General features: G+C 34.0%; 2 protein-coding genes and 1 long non-coding RNA gene across 4 annotated transcripts; 2 read left to right on the forward strand and 1 right to left on the reverse strand.

Annotated features, from left to right (window-relative positions):
* Nucleotides 1-237: 237 nt before the first annotated feature.
* On the reverse strand, nucleotides 238-3,380 carry LOC132269072 (multiple organellar RNA editing factor 2, chloroplastic-like). The gene is made up of 4 exons (XM_059770088.1): nucleotides 2,873-3,380; nucleotides 2,343-2,440; nucleotides 2,189-2,254; nucleotides 238-576 (listed from the first exon to the last, which is right to left on the reverse strand). The coding sequence occupies exons 1-4, from the start codon at nucleotides 3,301-3,303 to the stop codon at nucleotides 434-436; spliced, it is 738 nt and encodes a 245-aa protein (XP_059626071.1). The 5' UTR covers nucleotides 3,304-3,380; the 3' UTR covers nucleotides 238-433.
* A 734-nt stretch (nucleotides 3,381-4,114) lies between these two features.
* Nucleotides 4,115-6,270, forward strand: LOC132269073 (uncharacterized). Of its 2 annotated transcripts, XR_009469412.1 has the most exons (4): nucleotides 4,115-4,278; nucleotides 4,425-4,492; nucleotides 5,524-5,819; nucleotides 5,969-6,270. It is a non-coding gene; the product is annotated as an uncharacterized LOC132269073 (long non-coding RNA). The 2 variants fall into 2 exon arrangements; XR_009469411.1 differs by having other exon boundaries at nucleotides 5,524-6,270.
* A 3,801-nt stretch (nucleotides 6,271-10,071) lies between these two features.
* On the forward strand, nucleotides 10,072-17,215 carry LOC132269074 (BRCA1-associated RING domain protein 1). The gene is made up of 14 exons (XM_059770089.1): nucleotides 10,072-10,202; nucleotides 10,292-10,419; nucleotides 10,547-10,600; nucleotides 10,719-10,789; nucleotides 11,223-11,318; nucleotides 11,460-11,878; nucleotides 12,384-12,686; nucleotides 12,864-12,964; nucleotides 13,591-13,774; nucleotides 13,874-13,983; nucleotides 14,886-14,976; nucleotides 15,542-15,707; nucleotides 16,045-16,163; nucleotides 16,740-17,215. The coding sequence occupies exons 1-14, from the start codon at nucleotides 10,170-10,172 to the stop codon at nucleotides 17,085-17,087; spliced, it is 2,223 nt and encodes a 740-aa protein (XP_059626072.1). The 5' UTR covers nucleotides 10,072-10,169; the 3' UTR covers nucleotides 17,088-17,215.
* Nucleotides 17,216-19,498: the final 2,283 nt, after the last annotated feature.

Here is a 19,498-nt window from a genome sequence, read left to right on the forward strand (position 1 = left end):
GGCTGGGCTGATAATGTAAAACATGCGGTACTAAAAGAACTTGCATGTATAGACTTGTAACTGAAAAAATTTACATGCATGAGGTAAGATCTTTAGTCCCAGCAACGTTAGTAGCTAGCATGCATGTCTTCCCTATTTTCTTAGGCTCGACTATAGAGCTAATGTTCCCCAATTTCCTATCAATTTTAACAATTGAAGGGTAAATAGAGTTTCAATAAAGGGGGTAGGGACAATCCATCACAGCAACGAAAATCCTTTTAAGTTCTATGGATAAGAAACATCTCAGTAGCAACGTTGACACAAAAGTGCCTGAATCTACAAAAGTCCAAAGAACAACCTTAAAATCATTTTTATGACATAATTAAGAACAAAGTGACACCAACATGACACCTAGCAACCTACTCCATAACAAACATATAACAGCCATTATGGTTTACTGCCTATTTTCACGGCGCCTCACATAACGGGTTCGGTCATTGTATCTTGGTCTGTCTCGGGCTCTTTCGGGCAGTGGCTCCACTCTCCTTTGCCTCTCTGGAGACCTTTTAACTATCTCTCCATTCACTAACAGCTCCGCTGCAAATCAACACAATAACAGATACATTCAGAATCATAGAATTTCATTTTAACTTTCCTTGTTTCAGAATATGGGTGAATAGAAGTAATTCAGATATTGGAATTTTGCATAATTGGTTGTATTTGATGTAAGGCTGGTTCCAGTGTAGACTAATATAGTAGTTGAGATTTGAGAACATAGGCGAATAACAAAGAATGATGACTTGAGACTACTACTACAATTCTTTGGTAAAGAACATCAGGTATGTAGTTAATGATTAGTTGGAGGTGGATTGGTGGGAATCCAAACATCCTCCATTTATACGGGACAAGATCCAGATACTACCTTACACCCCGTGGGCCAGTAGTAAGTTTGGAATTAATCGAACCAACAAGTAAACAAACAATGCAATAAATCTTGTCAATCTATCCTTTCTTGAGTACGTAATGAAACAGATTCCCTCCTGGAAAGCTTGAAAATTGAAATAGTTTGTGATAAAAGAGCGTAGAACATAACCTACAAACACGCAGAACTATACCTTAATGCTTATCCCAAGTAGTACAGTAATAACATTGAATTCATTCATGATAAGATAAAGGAATCAAGAACAGAAGAAGTATCTAGGAGGCTGTGGCCATGTGCAATTAAATCCAGTGAAAAAAAAAAAAGTAAAGGATGTGACCAAGCAGTCTTAACAAAGGAAGTATCCTTGTGAGCTTTGGGCTTATCAGAGAGTAATATTTACTTGGAATCTTATCCAAGTTCAGCTCAGCCACTGAGGTCATTGTTCAAACTAAGATTCCAAGTTTATGTTAATTGCTTATAGTTTCTATCAAACCCCAATCCTATAAGGTATGGCTGGTTTAACAGTTACACTATAGATATTACAGAATACTAAATAAAAAATTATCAATGAAATCTCAGAAAGCATTGAAAATTACAAACAACATGTAAGAGTCCCAATATTGAAAATATTGTGTACAAAAGGAATTCTCCTAGAATGAATCAAAAGGTAAATACCAAACAAAATATTTTCAATACAAACAACATGTAAGAGTCCCAATATTGAAAATATTGTGTACAAAAGGAATTCTCCTAGAATGAAACAAAAGGTAAATACCAAACAAAATATTTTCAATAATTGAAAATAATCTCTATGGATTGCTTATTCATTCTGTGTTCATTGTTGTAGAAAGCATAATGGATTGCTTATTGCCTTATTAGGGAAGGCCTTAAGGTAAAAGGGTAGGCAACCCTATTGATTTTAAGTCTTAAGGTCATAAAATATAAAATATTAAAAATGTAGAATATATATGTAATAAAAACGATACTTGAGACCAAAAAAAATGAAGAAGAAGAAGAAACACATATGAAAAATATAGTAACATAAATGACAATAAATACTATGAATATGAACTTCGATAACATTCACATCACTTTTGACAAGCTAGTCCTTGTATTTGCCAAAGAACTATCCACACCAAACCCATGTGTCAACAGATCAAAACAAAAGCTAAGTTATTAAGCACGCACATGATAATTGCACTTTAAACTGAAATTTGAATAATTTTTTATTTTTTTTTAATAGGTAAGATCTGAATGAAAATTTAGATAGCACTTAGATTGACTTACCGCCATAATCCTTATTCTCAACATCAACATAAGAATCAGGCAGGACAAACAGAACACCGGGCATACCTATAAAATTGGAAAATGTAACCATTCAAATTAAATCATTCCTCTTACATAATTACAACTAAGAATTAAACCAAAACTGAGCACAAACCGTCAAGCTTATTCGATGTCTCCTCATCAATCTCGCATCCAAACCCAAAGTACCTCTCACAAGACACATTGTAAATCTTCTTTTTGGCTTCCTCTTCGCTGATGTTCCACAACAACAAATACATTTTTACCATAATAATAAACCCAAAACTAAACATCAGTTGGAATAGACAACATATCAAAACATAAACCTTCAGTCCCTCTCCAGAGAGATCCGTAAGCCCTAATTGTAACATGCTGAAATGCATAAACCCTAAAATATAGAGACGAATTCTCTTAATTAGGCCACTGTCACAAAGCTAGGGTTAGAATCTCTGGCAAATGTCACAAAGCTCGGGTTAGAATCTCTCTAACATACAAGAATCCATATCACATACGCAGCAGAGGAACCCAAAAACCATTTATTTTACACGCACGCACAAACCCTTACTCTTTCCATCTCTAAATTCATTTCTCTCCACGATCTCCTCTCTCTCTATAGATTTATATAGATTTATATTCATAGATATAGGTGTATATGTGAAAATTTACCTTCCAAGGACCTTTGCAAGTGTGTCGATGTAACACTGGATCATCTCCTGCTTGGTGGCGGCGCCACCGGGCTTGTCCATGACAATGAGCCAGTGTTCGTAATCGCAACCCGGAAACAGCGGAGCCATCTCGGTCGGAGGCCGATCGCTTATGTTCCCGGAGTTGAGTGGCGAGTAGGTGGACCCACCAGACCGGTTCGCCCTGCACCGTATCTGGTTCAATCGAATCGCCGCCGGAGCGGCAAAACGGACGGAGTGAGAGATCATGCTCGTGGAGCGGACCGATCGAACAAAGCCAGGAAGTGGAGGGACTTTGCCTATAGAAGAATAGGATGACAAGAGCCGTTTAGAAAAACATAGATACGATGACGATGACATTGATCGGACGGTCAGGATTGATCGGGCTACTGTTGCAGCCATTGTTGCCGCCATGGATGTGAAACGAAACGAAAGGAAGGTAAGGGTTTCAGAGAAGATAATGAGGGTTTGGGGCTACTAGGTATGTAGATAGAGTGGTGTACGTGTAAATAGCAGACTGATGATTGAGTGTCTTGGGTTTATGTGAACTCGATGACGTGTGAGTATGCAATTGGTTAGACTGCACTGACGCTCTGGGTTTTAGCCAATCAAAATTTAACCCGTGTAAATTATTATTATTATTTTTTTTTTCCTCTTTTGAAAAACTTGTGTAAGCTTTCTGAACCAAATAGAAAGAAATTTAAATTTCCAAAAAATAAATAGAAAGACATTTTCTGGTGTTTGGACGACTCAATAGGATAGGTTCAGATAAAATCCTGTATTCATTCATAAACTGATAAACTTAATAAAAAAAATTATTACATATTTATTGACAAATAAAAGAGATGTTAGTAATGGTGATTTTTGCTTGGGTGTAGTTTCCAATAATCATCTCATACGCCCATTTGAATGTTAATTAACACGCTTATCAATTGACCAAATGAGAATGAATTAAAAGTATCAAATTTAATTATCAAATGAGTATGAACATGTTATTTTTGATTATCAAATCATAAATATTGAGTATATATTTATTTACCAAATCAAAGTTGATGAAGGGCTATTTGGATTGGCTTTTCAAACATTGCTTTTAACTTTTAGAGTTCAAAAGCTATTTAAAACGGTGTTTAACTAATTTTTTAAAAGAACTTTAGGATTTTGGAAGGGTGTTTTAGGCAAGTTGGTACCCCTATCTTTTCTTAAATACACGGGAAGCTAAACTTTTGTTTTAATGAATATTTTCCAATGACAACCGTACACCTTTTCTTAGTCAGAGAAAAAATAAAAATCCGACCGTGTTCCTATAAGAGCCTCATTCTGATTCTTCCTAAACCCTAGTACGATAATCTAATGCTCTGCAGAAGATCGTCTCTGCAATTTCTATCTCAGGTTAGCTACGTTCCTCCTTTCATCTTCAATCCCACCCAGAATAAAACTAAGTGTGTGTATATATAGAGATATAAATATATATTCATTTATGTTGCATTATCAGCCCTAATTTCTCATTTATCTATATAATGAATTTTTTCTTTCAGTTTCCTATCTTTTCTCAGACAACACCGGCGGCGACCTCCACTAAAACCAATGACCATCCATATTGGAGGTGATTTGTTTTCTTCCCTTTTTATTTTTCATTTTCGGAAGACTTAATTTTGGGAAATTTGCAAAATTCATTCCATTGTATATCATTATCTTAATTTTTGGTTTAATTGAGATACCAACCCAATTGGGACATGTTTCTTAAAAATTAATTAAGTTTACTGGCTGTGTGTATGCTTTATTGAGGGCTTTTGTGGGGGCGACTTTAAGCTCACATACTTCCATTGTAGGCACCTCCTATTGCAATATATGTTTATTTCAACAGTTCTTCATTTCTGTGTCATTTTTATCTCATAAGTTTACTTCATTTCATGGTACGTTTGGAGAAAAGTAATAGGTTAATCTCTTTTTACAAAAAGTTTGGTACATGTTGGTGGCTCTTTTAACTCATAAATTTTTAATATATAGCCGATCATTGTGGTTTCATAAGAAATGCAGTTGGACTAGTTTGAGTACAAAACATAGAGGATATTTGATGGTCAATGATTTGTCCCCATTTTTGTTTTCTAAATTCATAAAAGTTTGTAGCATTTACCGCGATATGCCCAAAGAGGGTTGAAAATATTTAAGAGCCTCGATGTGCATAATTATAGTGATTAAGGGGCTCACGAGACTGAATTCAAGTTCATTACGTACAATTATGGGTTACAAATAAGTAGTTTTGGCACTTGGCAGTAGTACCAGTATAAAACTTATAGAAGCAGTACCAAGATTTTATGAAAATGATGGTATTGCTTTATGCTTCAATTTCGTTCTTAATCACTCTTTATTGTATGGGTGGATGCGTTTCAAGTTTGAAATTCCAACAGTTTCTGTTTGATTGGAATATCTCTTATAATGGTGAAATGGTGGTGTTTGTGTTAAATGGTTGTTTAAAGGTTTGAAATGCTTGGTAATTTCAGTTAGACTAAACCAATTTCCTTTATTTATTTATTCTCAACCTTTTCTACACTAATATAAATTTCTTAGGCTGTTCTATTGTGTTTACTGGTATTCCTATTACTTAATAGTTGATCATGTTCTGTTGTAAATTAGATGACAATTGAGGAGACAAAAGTGAAACGAAATCTATATGGGACTCAAGGATGTACGAGATTTTTGTTGATCTTGCTGTAAAACAACACGTGAGGGCAAATAGAGCACACAAGAACAAAGAGGTTTGGAATATGTGATGAGATGAAATATGGGATATTTGTTGAAGCACAAATGCAGAATGTACCTTCTCCTCAAACCACCACCAAAACCGGCTGTCACCACCCTCACCACACACCACCCAACCCAGTGAACTGAAACTGTCATCTTGTTTATTATCCCACACGTGCATGCATAAGGTTTTGATGTACCAGCTTTTTAGTTTTGTATTGCATTGTACTCTTTTTGGGCCACTAATGTGGACAGTGTTTCAAAATTTCTTTTTTACCCATCTTTACTTGTCTGGCCTTGGGGAATGCCTCATGTTTTTTTTTTTTTCTTGTCCTAGTTGGGTACTCACGCACACATGCCTCCACGGAAGCTCGAACCCCTGATCTCTCTTTGAGAAGTAGGGACTTGGTACCGTTAGACCACTGGCCTGTTGATAATGCCTCATGTTTTTATTGTAATTACTCTTTTGTTATACTATACCACTTAAATACTGAAAAAAAAAAATTTGTTTATGTAATTTCATTATGTTTAATGGGTTGTTTGTATGTAGTAAACGTCCAGTGTAATTGTGGAAGATGAATTCCTAGCTGGACTGATTGCTAAATGTAATCTTGATATTTACTATTTTCTGAAATAAAATTTATTGTTTCTTGCTGTTGAAAAAATATATGTATTCCATTGAAAAATGTATCTCATGAATATAGATAATTTCCATTGATATTTTTTTATTTAAGAAAAAAAAAAAATTTGTATTTTTTAATTATACAGATTGTGTACATGGCACTATTGAGTACGCATGGGATTTTTTTGGCCTTGTTAAACCCTGATTTTGGTTTGGATTATGGGCTTGTTTCTCTGTAGTGTTCAAGTAGAAAGATTTTTTTTTATTTTATTTTATTGTATTTTATTTGGTTTGGGTTTGTCTATGGGTGCTCACAACTCATATTTGTCACGGATGAAACTCTATTTATGAGAATAGTTCGGTTGAAAAGTACCTTCTTCATGCTCTCCTGGTGATTAGTTAGATGCATGGAACATCAAGGTGATGTGAATTTCTTTTTCTTCATACAAACAATTCTTTTTTTAACATAATTTTTGCAATAGATAATTTTATCAAACATCATTTATGTTTTCAAAAGAATAATAGCTAGAACCGAAACTACTGGTTGGGACAAGGTAACAAAATACAATGGACGGGATAACAAGATATGAAAAAATTGGTATTTCAATCCGGGGTAAAATAGTTATTTTAATAACAGAAGAGATTTGGCAAATGATTTGCCAAACACCAAAAAAACTCTTTATATCATTAAAAGCTCTTCTAACATGTCCAAATGTTATTTCATAAGTCGAGTCAAACTGATTGTTTTTGCTTCTCTTTTTCTTTTGTATAAAAGTAAAAGCAAAAGTTATGTTAAACGAGACCGAAGTAATTACTATAATTAAAAGGACGTGCCCATTTGTTAGTGGACCACGACAATAGTTGAGATGATGTATATCCTCACTAGTGAAAACATAAATATGATCCTTTTAAAATAAAGCACAACTGGATTTAACATTTAAATATAATCTAAATTAAATTAAATGACAACAAAACATGTAAAAATAAATATTGTAAGACTATAGCACCTGGACCATGGATATTTGTATTTTGTACTATATGAAATAAGGAAAAAATATTGGGTTTAACCACAATGCTTGGGTTTCATTTGGATAAATAGGAAATAAAAGAAAATAAAGTATAGCTTTAGTTATGAGAAAAAAGAAAAAATAATAATAATCTCTATTTAAAAAAAATATATATTGATAACAATATTTTCTATTTACTGGTATTGCTTAATTACTTATCCTCCAAATATTTTATTTCTAGAAAGATAGCATATGAGGGATTTGGATGGATATCTCTCCTAATCATTTATTTTTTCTCCATTTAAGACAATTCAAACACAATTCACATATTCATTTATTTTCATTTACTTACAAATCCCTCCAATCATTCAATCTAAATGGAGCCTAAATCATTATACTTTGTAATTAATATATATATATATAAGCAAAATCATCCATCATTTTATGTAATGTCGCAAATACATTTTCGTCTCCCATCAAAGAGTTGTTGAGTATTGTACTCGGTTGATATTTTTATTACTTTTCAAAATAGATAATTGAGAGTTTAAGTTTGTCTAAAATAAATAAATAAAAATAAAAATAAAAATAAAGAAGAAGAAGAAGAAAGAAAGAAAAAGAAAAAAAGAATGCACGACTTATTTGTCATGACTAAAAAAAAGCCCTTCGAGTATTTAGATAATATGCAATATTTTTAAACTAAAGAGCAAAAATGTAAATTTCAATGATATAAGAAATGGGAATAATTATGCTTTGTTCGGTAGGAAATAAAAAAATTGAATGGAAGATAGAGAAAAAATAATGGATGAGACATCCTTAGATAAGAGATTATAAATTTCCTTCTTTTTGTTCGGTTGAATAGAAAAGAAAAGAATAAATTCATAATTTACCATGTTCGTCAAGAAAAAAGAAAATAGAAAATTTTAATTGTTTTTACCATTATATTAAATAATATTTATAATATGGTAATTTATAGAGGATATTACTGTAATTTCAAACTTGTATAATTTAGGATAACATTTAATTTTAAATTTCTATAATAGTCCACTTGTCTTCCTTCCTTTTTTCCGCCCATTTTTTTATGGATGAAAATTTTTAAAGGAGGAAGGATGCCTTTTTCCTTTATTTCCTTATATCATCTCTACTAAATAAATGAATTTTGTTCCATCCTTCTTATTTTCTCTTCACACCTCTTTCTTTTTTTCCTACTAAACACATCATTAGTGAGGATTGAAGTCATAAATGTCATTTCCTCGTTACAAGTTGAAAAGTTAACATGTTTAAAAATCACTATGACTAAATAAATTTGGTCACAAGTTCACATGGACCAATACGCAATATATTGGCTGATTCGTAATATATTTTTAAGAGTCTCATATCAGCTGGTTCAATTAGTTTACACTAATATTTATCTAAGTCCGTTATATCATGATCGCGATCGATACTAAGACCGTAATTACAAACCATAATCTGTTAATTTCTTATTTATAAATTTATTATTTTATTTTATATCATACATCAGGTGTCTTTGTTTTTGATGCTATTGCAATATTGCATAGGCATCTTGTTAGGGATCAGATTTCAGATTTCAACCATTGTTTTCAACACTCAACAAGCTTTGCAAGAGTTTCATTTAGCTGAACGTAGAATAAGTTTCTTTACAAAGACTTTAAAAGATCATAAATATAAAATTTGTAAGCAACAAGACTCTATAATAAGTATGAAGAGACCTGCTTAATCATGTAATGATTTTTTGGAATTGAAATTGTGGGTTGCAAGGACTTTAAATTGATATTTTTTTATTTATACTTTTTTGAGTTGCAAGGGTTCTAAAATCCAATGACAATTTATAATGACACTAATTATAAAATAGTTAGATGTAAATCAGTATTTAAATTTAGTATTTATATAGTTCATTTAACTAACGCCAACTATTACGAATAATTTATGATTTTTAATGATTTAACTAAGGTGAGAGTGAGTGATTAACAATAAGTGGTGTCCATTGAGGTAAAATATATGGGTAATTTTGTTTGGATAAACTGTGCAATTTGTTAAGATGTGTAAATTTTGTTTAAATTTTAAAAATATAAATTGGAAAAAGTGAGAGAGCACCATAAAAGAAAAGAAAAAAGAAATTAGATTTTTAATTATTAGTTAAAAAAATAGAATTTATGTATGAATAATGATCAATTTATGTAATTACTGATCAATTTAAAGACTTGTTAAACTTTAAAATTAAACATTCAATCCATAATAGTATATAGATTTTGTTACTGCAATCCATATTCAACCTTTTGAATTGAATAAGAAAACAAAAAAAAAAAATTGAACAAGAAACAAAATTTGGGGGATAAAAATATTAGGGAAAATTACATATAAATGGAGTCAAAGTTTCATATTTACTTAGAGACTGAGTCAAAGTTCCATATTTCTCTCAAATGGATTGCTGAGGTGGCACATGGTTTTTTACTGTTTAGAAAATTGTGGTGCCTAAAATGTCCTTCCCTAACCAAAAAGTAGTACCTTCAGTTCAAAAAAGTAGTACATTCAGAGAAAAAGTAGTACTTTCGCGGGTGTTTAAAAAACATGGTACCTGGACGCCAAAAAGTAGTACCTTTGGTTCAAAAAAGTAGTACATTCTCAGAAGGGTATTTTAGGCACCACAATTTCTAAACAGTAAAAAACTATGTGCGACCTCAGCAATTCATTTTAGAGAAATATGTAACTTTGATTCAGCCTCCAATTAAATATGAAACTTTGACTCCATTTATATGTAATTTTCGCCAAAATATTAAGATAGGTCTAATTTTACGGGACAAGCAGCGAAACAGGAGGTCCTATGGCGCTTTTCTCAATTTTGGCCTTTTGCCTTCCCCCCAATGGTGCTGCAATATTTGCAATCTTGAAAAATGCGCGCCAAGCGTCGGCGCTCTGCCCAAATTGTAAACATTTATATTCAACACCACACATATCTACACATAATTATACAGTCTCGTACACATATCACCTCTCTGTCTTTCATTTTTTGCAGAAGCAGTTCAACTTCAACTTCAACCTCAAGAAGCCGCTAATGGCGGACACTTCGAACCACGCTCGATTTCTTAATCCATGGCTGCTTCAATTCCAGAAGATGGGTCTCGAGCTCATATGCCCTCTCTGGTATTATTTTAATTTCTCTTATCATTTTTTTTTAACGCTTTTTGCGTTTATGTACATTTAACCACACACACACATAATGTTTTAGATATGGCTAATATGGTTTTACATGTTATCTTTGCATTTACAGTTTAAAGATGCTCAATCGACCAATGTTGCTCCCTTGTGACCACATAATCTGCCAGTCTGTATCTCCTTCATACTTTTTGATCTTTTCTGGTTCTCTTTTTTTGTTATTTGGTTTCTTCTACATTGATTTGTTGATTTGGAATTTGAGTATGATTTCTTGAAAAATTGATCAGTTCCTGTATGCCCACATCGACCCAATTTGGATCCGAATGCCCTGTCTGCAAACAACAGTATTCTCATCGAGGTTCGAATTCTTTTTGCTCTCTGCCAATTTAGAATAGCGTTTCATTTAGCTTCTTTTTTGTTTCAACGGGAAAGTAAGAGTTATATTTCTGGAAAATCAAAATGTTGTTAGCCCTCTGTTTGTGGATGGATAAGATGACATTAGAATGTAGAAAAGCTATACTTAAATTCTTTATTTTGCTTTTCAATGGTATTTTTCCTGCAATCTTCTGACCGAATTTGGTTCGTTGATTCCTTAAAACGTTTAGCAAAAAATAAAAATAAAAATCAGACATTAGAAATTCTTATGCAACAGAACTGTGGTAGAGACTAAAGAGTCTTATTATTTATATAAAATTTATAATTTCTCGTGTAAGGAAAATATTTTCCAGCAAGGGAAAGTGGTTTTGGTAATTTTTTTTTTGTAATGGTGTGGTTACATGGTGCTGATGCAGATGTAAGACCTGCTCCTTACATGGAAAATATGGTGACAATTTATAGAAGCTTGGATGCCGCTTTCATGACTAGTTGCTTTCAGCCTGCTTCTTCTGGTACTGCCACTAAATAACCGTTTCTTTATGAAATTTGTTCTTATATATATGTGTGTGTGTATTTATATATCTTTTTCTTTTTATAGTCTATAAGAGATTCATGATGTTTTATTGGATGGGTGTTGTTTTTAATCCCTGTAGATGTTGGGAGGGTGCCAAATGATGGCTTAAGCAAGGAGGCAATTGAAACTCGAGAGGGAAACTCTAGCAATGGGCAGTCGAGGTATTCACTAACATCTAACAGGCGAGTTCAGGCTACACTTAATCAGTCTGTTCAAGATGGGATCGAATCGACCGTAAAAAATGACAAATCTAGGTCGCCAAGAACTACTTGTGTGGAAGAATCTGATATGTGTGCTAGGGGCCCAGTAGTTTTGCATGGAGAGGGTAAGTTGACTCCTGCAAAATCTCCTGGTTGGGTGGGTGCTGTGAAGCACAATGAGCTTGGAATAGAGCAAGTAGACATAGATCAAGTGACAAGATCATCTTCAGGCAGCCCTCCTTCCTTTGGTGATACGAAAGATATGGATGACATCAATGATCCAGGCTGCAGCAATGCTGTAAGGTTCTTGTATTTTAAAAATGATATAATTGGTTTAATGTTTAATATATCGTTATAACTTTGATCTTACGCATTGATTTAAAGTTACCTGTGATAGATTCCTTATTTGTTTGTGTATATTGTGCATGTGCAGTGTATGATGCCTTATAGGTTTCAGATTGCTGGAGTTCTGATATGCATTTCTTCATAGTTTAAGATGCATTGTAATAGTTTCTTCTGCTTATGTTTTACCAATTTGTTGATAAATCATAAACAAGATCTTTTGAACCTGGGAAAACTATATGTATTCTCCTTTTTTTCCTAGTTGGTACTCACACACACGTCCCTTTTGAGACTTGAACCTCTGACCTCCCTTTGGGAGGTAAGAGGCTGATACCGTTAGGCCACTGGCCCGTTGGTAACTATATGTATTCTCATTATGACGAGTTATGATTGTCTAATAGGGTTGGAAGTTGTAGATGCAAAAAATACTATAATTGATTTTTATTCACCATTTTTTGCAGATTCCAGAAAAATTTCCAGCAAAGAGAATAATTACTAACCACTCTGATAAAGCAGGAGGTGAAATGAATGGCAGGCCTTCTCCTGGAACTGAATTTGGTCATGCTAGGAATGCCAAGAGACAAAAGAAATTGAACTATGGCATCTCAGAGAAGTGTGCAAAAAGCAATGCCCACGCACAATCGGCTGTTTTGCATTCTGAAAGTACAGGAAATTCTGGAGTTGAACATAAATTTGGAGGACCTTTTTCTTCAAAAGCATATACAAGTGTCTGTGCATTTTGCCGGTCTTCTAAGCTCACAGATGTAAATTGCAATTCTTCAATTTATTTATACTTCATTTCTTTCATCACCATTGACATTGCTGTGACCATCATGTTTGCTTGTCATGAAGAACCATTTCTGTTTCTATCTCAAAACATCTTAAAGCAAGTTAAACTTTTTGAGTTTAATATCTTTTCTGTTGTTATTGGGTGCTTCCAGAGATCTGGGCCAATGTTGCATTATGCCAATGGAAAAGAGGTAATAGGAGATGCGGCCACCCATCCCAATGTCATACATGTACACAAAACGTGCATTGAGTGGTATGCCATCTCTCTGGGACCTTATCTGCAATTTTTCCAAGTACTACTAACATTTTGAACTGTTGCCTATAACTTTGATATTCTTGGAGTATTTATTTATTTTATTTTTTTCAAAACCTGGGCTATTCATTTTATTGAAGAGGGAAAGTAAAGGGTGAGGCATTTTAGGCCTTGTAGGCTGTAGTTCAGATTTCCAATTCTCTTTTGTTATTTGAATACTCATATGTAATAGAAAATTGTGGGAATAAAAATAAATTGCAAATGAAATTAAATATGCTATCTTGTCTTCTATGATTTTTATCTGTCTACCGATTTGTTGCTTAATTGTTGATGGTTTCTGAATTGATGTTGATTAAAGCTTATTAAATGTCAAAATTCTTGTAATACTTGTGCTTGGGACATATACCTCACTAGTTTTATGGGCTGCATATGTCATTTATTGTTCAGTCATTGCATGTCATCTCTATGTTTATGGTCCTGTTAAGTTGATTGAAAAATGAGTAGGTTTTTTCAAAATTCATTAGGTCGGTTGGTATTTTTTGTTTTTATAATTTCATTATATTACATTATCCTTTAACTGATTGGGCCTTATATGACGGGACCTTGCTATGGATTTGCCATTGCAGGACACCTCAAGCTTATTATGATGGTGAAACTGTGATGAATTTGGAGGCAGAAGTGGCAAGAGCCGCAAAGCTGAAGTGCAGTAGCTGCGGGATAAAGGGGGCAGCACTTGGCTGCTTTGTGAAACACTGCAAGAAATCTTATCATGCTCTTTGTGCTGTGGACTTAGATTGCAGATGGGATTGTGTGAGTTAACTATGTCCCTCTCTTCTTGACACACTCAAGCGCACAAATGTATTTCTCGTGAAGTTTTACTCATCAATTGCTTATTCTTTACTTTTACAGGAAGATTTTCTACTGCTTTGCCCAAATCACTGCTCTGCCAAATTTCCAAGTGAAAATTCCAAGTCCGAGAAGAACTCCAGGAAAAAAGAAAATCATTTGTCATCTCAGATGTACATATTTTCTGTTACTCCTTACATGTATACATGTGTGTGTATTTGTGAATAAGTCAATATGAAAGCATGATCAATTATGCTATTAATAATGTTTTAGTACCTGATGTTCTAGTACCTTCTGATGGTATAAAATATAAGGTCTGAATAAACATTTAAATTTGGTCTGTACTTAATTTCTTGTTAGAACTTGTTTCAAAGCAATGATAAAGTTGCTGTTGTCTGGAGTATATTTTTGGGGTTAAGAAACTCTCAAGTCTATCTATATTTGCAGTGAATGAAAATTTTTTGTCTGGTGTTTTTTCTTTTTCTGGTTACTCTTTTATCCTGCCCCTTATAAGAATACAGCAATAGCTTTGCTCTTTGCCCTGTGCATATAGTTGCAGACTGTCCTACTTTGCAATGTGATGCTTTTATATATATATTTTTCTTTTTACCTGGCAAATAACATACCCATACATTTAGAGTAGATGGCGGTTAACACCCTCGACCTTCCACTTTGGGAGATAAGGACGTTTCAGTGGGTACAACCTTTGGTTGTTGCAATGTGATTCAATTGAGTAACCATAGTAAAAAGTGCTTGTATTCTGCAGCTAAGTGCTCAACTGCTCATGTTTTAGTTCCATTCTGCCTTTTGCACTGGGAGAGTTTCTCAGGAAGTATATTTCCAGTTTTCTTCAAAAATCTGATTTCCTTACCAAGAAAATCATAGAAACAAAAAGTTTGGGTTATGATTTGCCATTCCTTAAACTGGAAAATTCTTATTTTAATATACTTGATTTTTTCTCTTTTATTTTGTAATGTTTAATCTGGTTGTTAGGTGTTTCATCTGTTATTGCTATTTGTTTCACATCTATTGGCCGTTTCTGACTTTGTCTGCTTTTCCATCATTGTGCATACAGAACAGTGAAGCAATCTGACTTTTGGGCTGCAGAGCCTAATGGAGCCAAAGAATGGTTATTATGTGGATCTGCTCTGTCTGTTGACGAGAAGGTTGGTTCTCTATGTGTACAATGTAAAAATTTAGATGGATTTTCCTTTTTTTCAACCTCTACACCAAGGAGAAGGTTGGCTGTGTATAATGTCTAAACAATGTATGTCTTCTAGACATAGTCTGCATATGGTAAACGTGCTCATAGTAATGTTCAAATAGCAAAAATTAGGCCTTCGATGAAGATTATCTCATGTGATTGCAATCGAAAAATGTTCACTATGGCGGTTCCAACAGACACCACGAGTTCTATTTGGGGCCTACAATAGTTGAAATCTCATTTGCTTTCACATGGTTGTGATGGTCGTACTGGAAAAACTTCTAGCTTATTTATATGCTTTTATTTTTGTTATTTCCGTTTGGTGGGTTTTTGTTTTGTGCATACAGGGGGGTGAAAATGCTAGAATAATCATCTTAGATGAGGATCATATCTGCAAAAGCATATAAAAAGAAAATCATTCATGAAATTGAGCATCTAATTGTGCTGTTATTCTGATGGTTGGTTTTATTCTTCATGCGTCAATCCTGAAATAACTTGATTGTCCTTTTTCGGCTTCTGATTTGCAGTATCTTTTGGTCAAATTTGCAAGCATTTGTGGAGCAACTGTGTCCAAGTTTTGGAAACCGAGTGTCACCCATGTGATTGCAGCCACAGATGCAAATGGTGCATGCAGCAGGACGCTGAAAGTTCTTATGGCGATTTTGAATGGGAAATGGATACTGACGATTGACTGTAAGCTCTGATTATGTGTTTCAGTTTGTTATTTATGTAAGTTTAAATTGTTCCATCTTTTTATCTTTGCTGCTGGGTAAAGAGCGTAGTTAATTCCTTCACTCTTCTGTGTGTGGAATGCAGTGAAAGAAATTATTGGTCGGTCATTTTTACATTGTAAATGTGATGTTTACTAACAATGACAAGATAATTCCACCACCCACCCTGCCCGCCCCCCTCAGAAGATGAAGAAAAAGGAAAGAAAATTATATGATGTTTGAGTTACCAGTTCATCAATCTGGACCCATTTATGATCCTTTTTTCCATCTCTGATACAGCTTGATTTCTGGGTCTGCAGGGATAAAAGCATGCATGGAAGCTAAGAAACAGGTGGAAGAAGAACCTTACGAAGTGAGCCTGGACAGTCATGGCTGTTGTGATGGCCCCAAAAATGGAAGACTGAGGGTATCAGATAATGTAAGAGAATGATGAATTGCAAAGATAAAAGTTTAATGCACTGGAAAATTTTCAAAATTTGATAAAAGAAATAAATTTTTTTTTCCTTTTTTTTTTTTTTAATGTTTTTGCACATGGCTGGGAACTTGAATAGAGCAACTAGAAAATAACTCATTTCCATAATTTTTTCCCTTTGGCAAGAAACTAAATCACCCACTTTGCTCCTATGGTACTTAAACCTTCAACCTTCTACTAGCGAAAGGTGAGGAAGTACCACTGGGCTATAGGCTATAGCTCTTGGTAAATAAGTTGTTTTTTGTGTCAATAATTGGAGAAGTTGATAATTTGAGTCAATCTAATTGCATTGTGTGATTTTGGACAATGGAATTAAAGCACAAAATTTCAACTTTCAAGTGAGATCTGTATATTTTTTTCTTGGGGCTGTTCTCTGACTTGGTTCCACTTTTGTAAATATGCCGTTGCTGTATTTTTTTTTTCCTCCAACAGTTGTATGTTCAGTAACTTGATGGTCAAAATTCAGGTTTCTGGTGTGTCACCTTTATCGAGTTTTTAGTGAGTGTTCTGTTTCCTTTGCAGGCACCAAAGCTCTTCAACGGGTTGGATTTTTATTTCTGTGGGGACTTTTTGGCAGCTTACAAGGAAGACCTCCTAGCTCTGGTTAAAACTGCAGGTGGTAGTATTATTGAGAGCAGGGAAAAGCTAGTGGCACAAAGTAATGCTACCCATGCAACTTCTTCAACTACTCTAGTTGTTTATAATCTTGATCCGCCACAAGGGTGCCAGCCAGGAGAAGGGCGTTCTTTTGCGGCACAAAGGCTAGAGAAAGCACAATATTTGGCTAATGAAATAGGGTGTAAAGTCATTGGGCACACATGGCTTCTGGAATCAATAGCAGCATGTAAGCTGAGGCCTTTTGCACACTGATTATGGAATTCTGCAATGCAGATGGTTTTTTGTTGCTACAAAATTTAATAACGTCAATTACATTTGGGCTGCTCCAAATTACATTTAGGTTATGTTAGAATGTGAAAAGACGTCTCTTGATTATTTTGCGTGGGGCTGATTCATTTTGACTGATTATAGTGAGAGGATTTTGGTATCAATGTGTCAGCATGTCCAACATTAGAAAACTGAGATGGTTTTATCAGTTGGAAGAATTTTTGGTTGCATAAACCTCATCTTTGCATCTATGGACCAACTAGGAGCTTAGGACTGGCATGCCCAAGCAATCAAAAGCGTCCAAACAATATGCATAAGGTTCTTTATCCCACGAAAGAATAGAGCAATCTCGCATAAAAACTTACCATGTATTTTTATTTTTTATATTCCAAAATAATCCAATCAAGATGGTGATGTGGAGATTATTATTTTAATTTTAATTTTTTTGGTAGTAGGTTTAGACTCAATGGGTGCTTTGGTCTGACTTGGGTCAAGAGTGACCCAGTGTCTTCGTGATTGGCTCAACCACGAGAGGGATTGGGTGGTTGCACCACCATTTGAGCAGCCTGCCATGCTGCAGCATGAGTCTAATTCCACCACCACTAGAACTAGTATGATTAAAGCTTCGCCGCCACCCCGCCCCGCCAGAACTAGTATAGTTAAATTCAATTGCACCCCTTTTTTCATGGCTGCTCAAATGGTGGTGCAACCACCCATACCCAATCCCTTTGGTGTTCTTTCAAATCCCATTACTAAATTCACAATCCATCTCTAGTGAGGTAGAGCCAGGTAGATAACAATTGGATGGAAGGCGTTTTTGGATGGGTTTAATTTGTGAGTTGGCCAAGAAAACGAGGGCTCCCAACATGGAAAAGACTACGAGGCTGTAACTCTATTAAGAATCACTCACATGCTAACTGAGGAGTGTTATTACAAGGTATTTGCTTAATTAGTAATTACATTTTAATGCAATTAGTATGAACATATGTTGCATTTGGTATGAAGGGATCAGCCACAATTCTTCCATGACTTTTTCTTATATGAAGTAACATACTCTTGTTGTGGATAACAGAAATGGTGAAAAAAAAATGTTGGGTTGATGTGATATGGGAGGAAACTAATAAATAAAAAAAAGTTAGATGATCTACTCCACAAACTCTTACTCTTTCCATCTCTAAATTCATTTCTCTCCCCACGATCTTCTCTCTATAGATTTATATTCATACACGTGAATGTGTGAAAATTCACCCTAAACCGTATATGATTCAATCGAATCGCCGCCGGAGCGTCAAAACGGACGGAGTGAGAGATCATTCTCGTGGAGCGGACCGTTTATAAAAACATAGATACGATGACAGTGATCGGCGGATTGATTGGGCTACTGATTGGGCTACTGTTGCATCCACTGTGAAATGAAGATACGGGTTTCAGAGAAGATAATGAGGGTTTGGGGGCTACTAGGTATGTAGAGGGAGTGTTGTACGTGTAAATAGCAGAGGACTGATTATTGAGTGTCTTAGGTTTATGTTTTTTCCTCTTTTGAAAAAGTTGTGTAAGGTTTCTCAACCAAATAGAAAGACATTTAAATTTCCGAAAAATTAACAAATAAATAGAAAGACATTTTCCGGTGTTTGGATGTATGAGCAGTCAATGGGATAGGTTCAGAAAGATAAATCATGTATTCATTCATAAACTGATAAACTTAATAAAAAAAAGTTACTACATATCCATTGAAAAATAAAAGAAATGTTAGTAATGGTGATTTTTTCTTGTGTGTAGTTTCCATTAATCATCTCATACGCCTGTTTGAATGTTAATTACTACGTTTATCAATTGACCAAATGAGTATGAATTAAGAGTAGACGAACATGTCATATTTAATTATAAAATCATAAACATTGGGTATATATCTATTTACCAAATCAAAATTGATGGAATAATTACTATAATTAAAAAAGACGTGTCCATTTATTAGTGGTCCACAATAATAGTTGAGATGATGTATACCTTATGAGAACATATATATGATCCTTTTAAAATAAAGCACAACCGGATTTAACATTTAAATATAATCTAAACTAAATTAAACGACAACAAAACATGTAAAAATAAATATTGTATGACTATAACTCCTGGACCATGGATATTTGTATTTTGTACCATATGAAATAAGGAAAAAATATTGGGTTTAACCACAATCCTTGGGTTTCATTTGGATAAATAGGAGATAAAAGAAAATAAAGTATAGCTTTAGTTATGAGAAAAAAGAAAATAATAATAATAATAATAATCTCTATTTTTTTTTAAAAAAATATTGATAACAATATTTTCTATTCATTGGTATTACTTAATTACTTAACCTTCAAATATTTTATTTCTAGAAAGATAGCATATGA

This window comes from Cornus florida, unplaced genomic scaffold, assembly GCF_030987335.1.
Source record: "Cornus florida cultivar Cherokee Brave unplaced genomic scaffold, ASM3098733v1 CherokeeBrave_3.0.0_Hap2_Chr08, whole genome shotgun sequence".
Taxonomy (NCBI): Eukaryota; Viridiplantae; Streptophyta; class Magnoliopsida; order Cornales; family Cornaceae; genus Cornus; species Cornus florida.

Bases quoted from the DNA above. Each gene is read 5' to 3' on its own strand.
- LOC132269074 (XM_059770089.1), top strand. From the start codon at position 10,170: ATGCGCGCCAAGCGTCGGCGCTCTGCCCAAATT. The intron at 11,879-12,383 runs GTAAGGTTCTTG...CATTTTTTGCAG, and splicing joins ATCCAGGCTGCAGCAATGCT to ATTCCAGAAAAATTTCCAGC. The intron at 15,708-16,044 runs GTAAGCTCTGAT...CTGGGTCTGCAG, and splicing joins ATGGATACTGACGATTGACT to GGATAAAAGCATGCATGGAA.
- LOC132269072 (XM_059770088.1), bottom strand. From the start codon at position 3,303: ATGGCGGCAACAATGGCTGCAACAGTAGCCCGATCAATCCTGACCGTC. The intron at 2,441-2,872 runs GTAAATTTTCAC...GTGGAACATCAG, and splicing joins CTTGCAAAGGTCCTTGGAAG to CGAAGAGGAAGCCAAAAAGA. The intron at 577-2,188 runs GTAAGTCAATCT...GTTGATTTGCAG, and splicing joins TGAGAATAAGGATTATGGCG to CGGAGCTGTTAGTGAATGGA.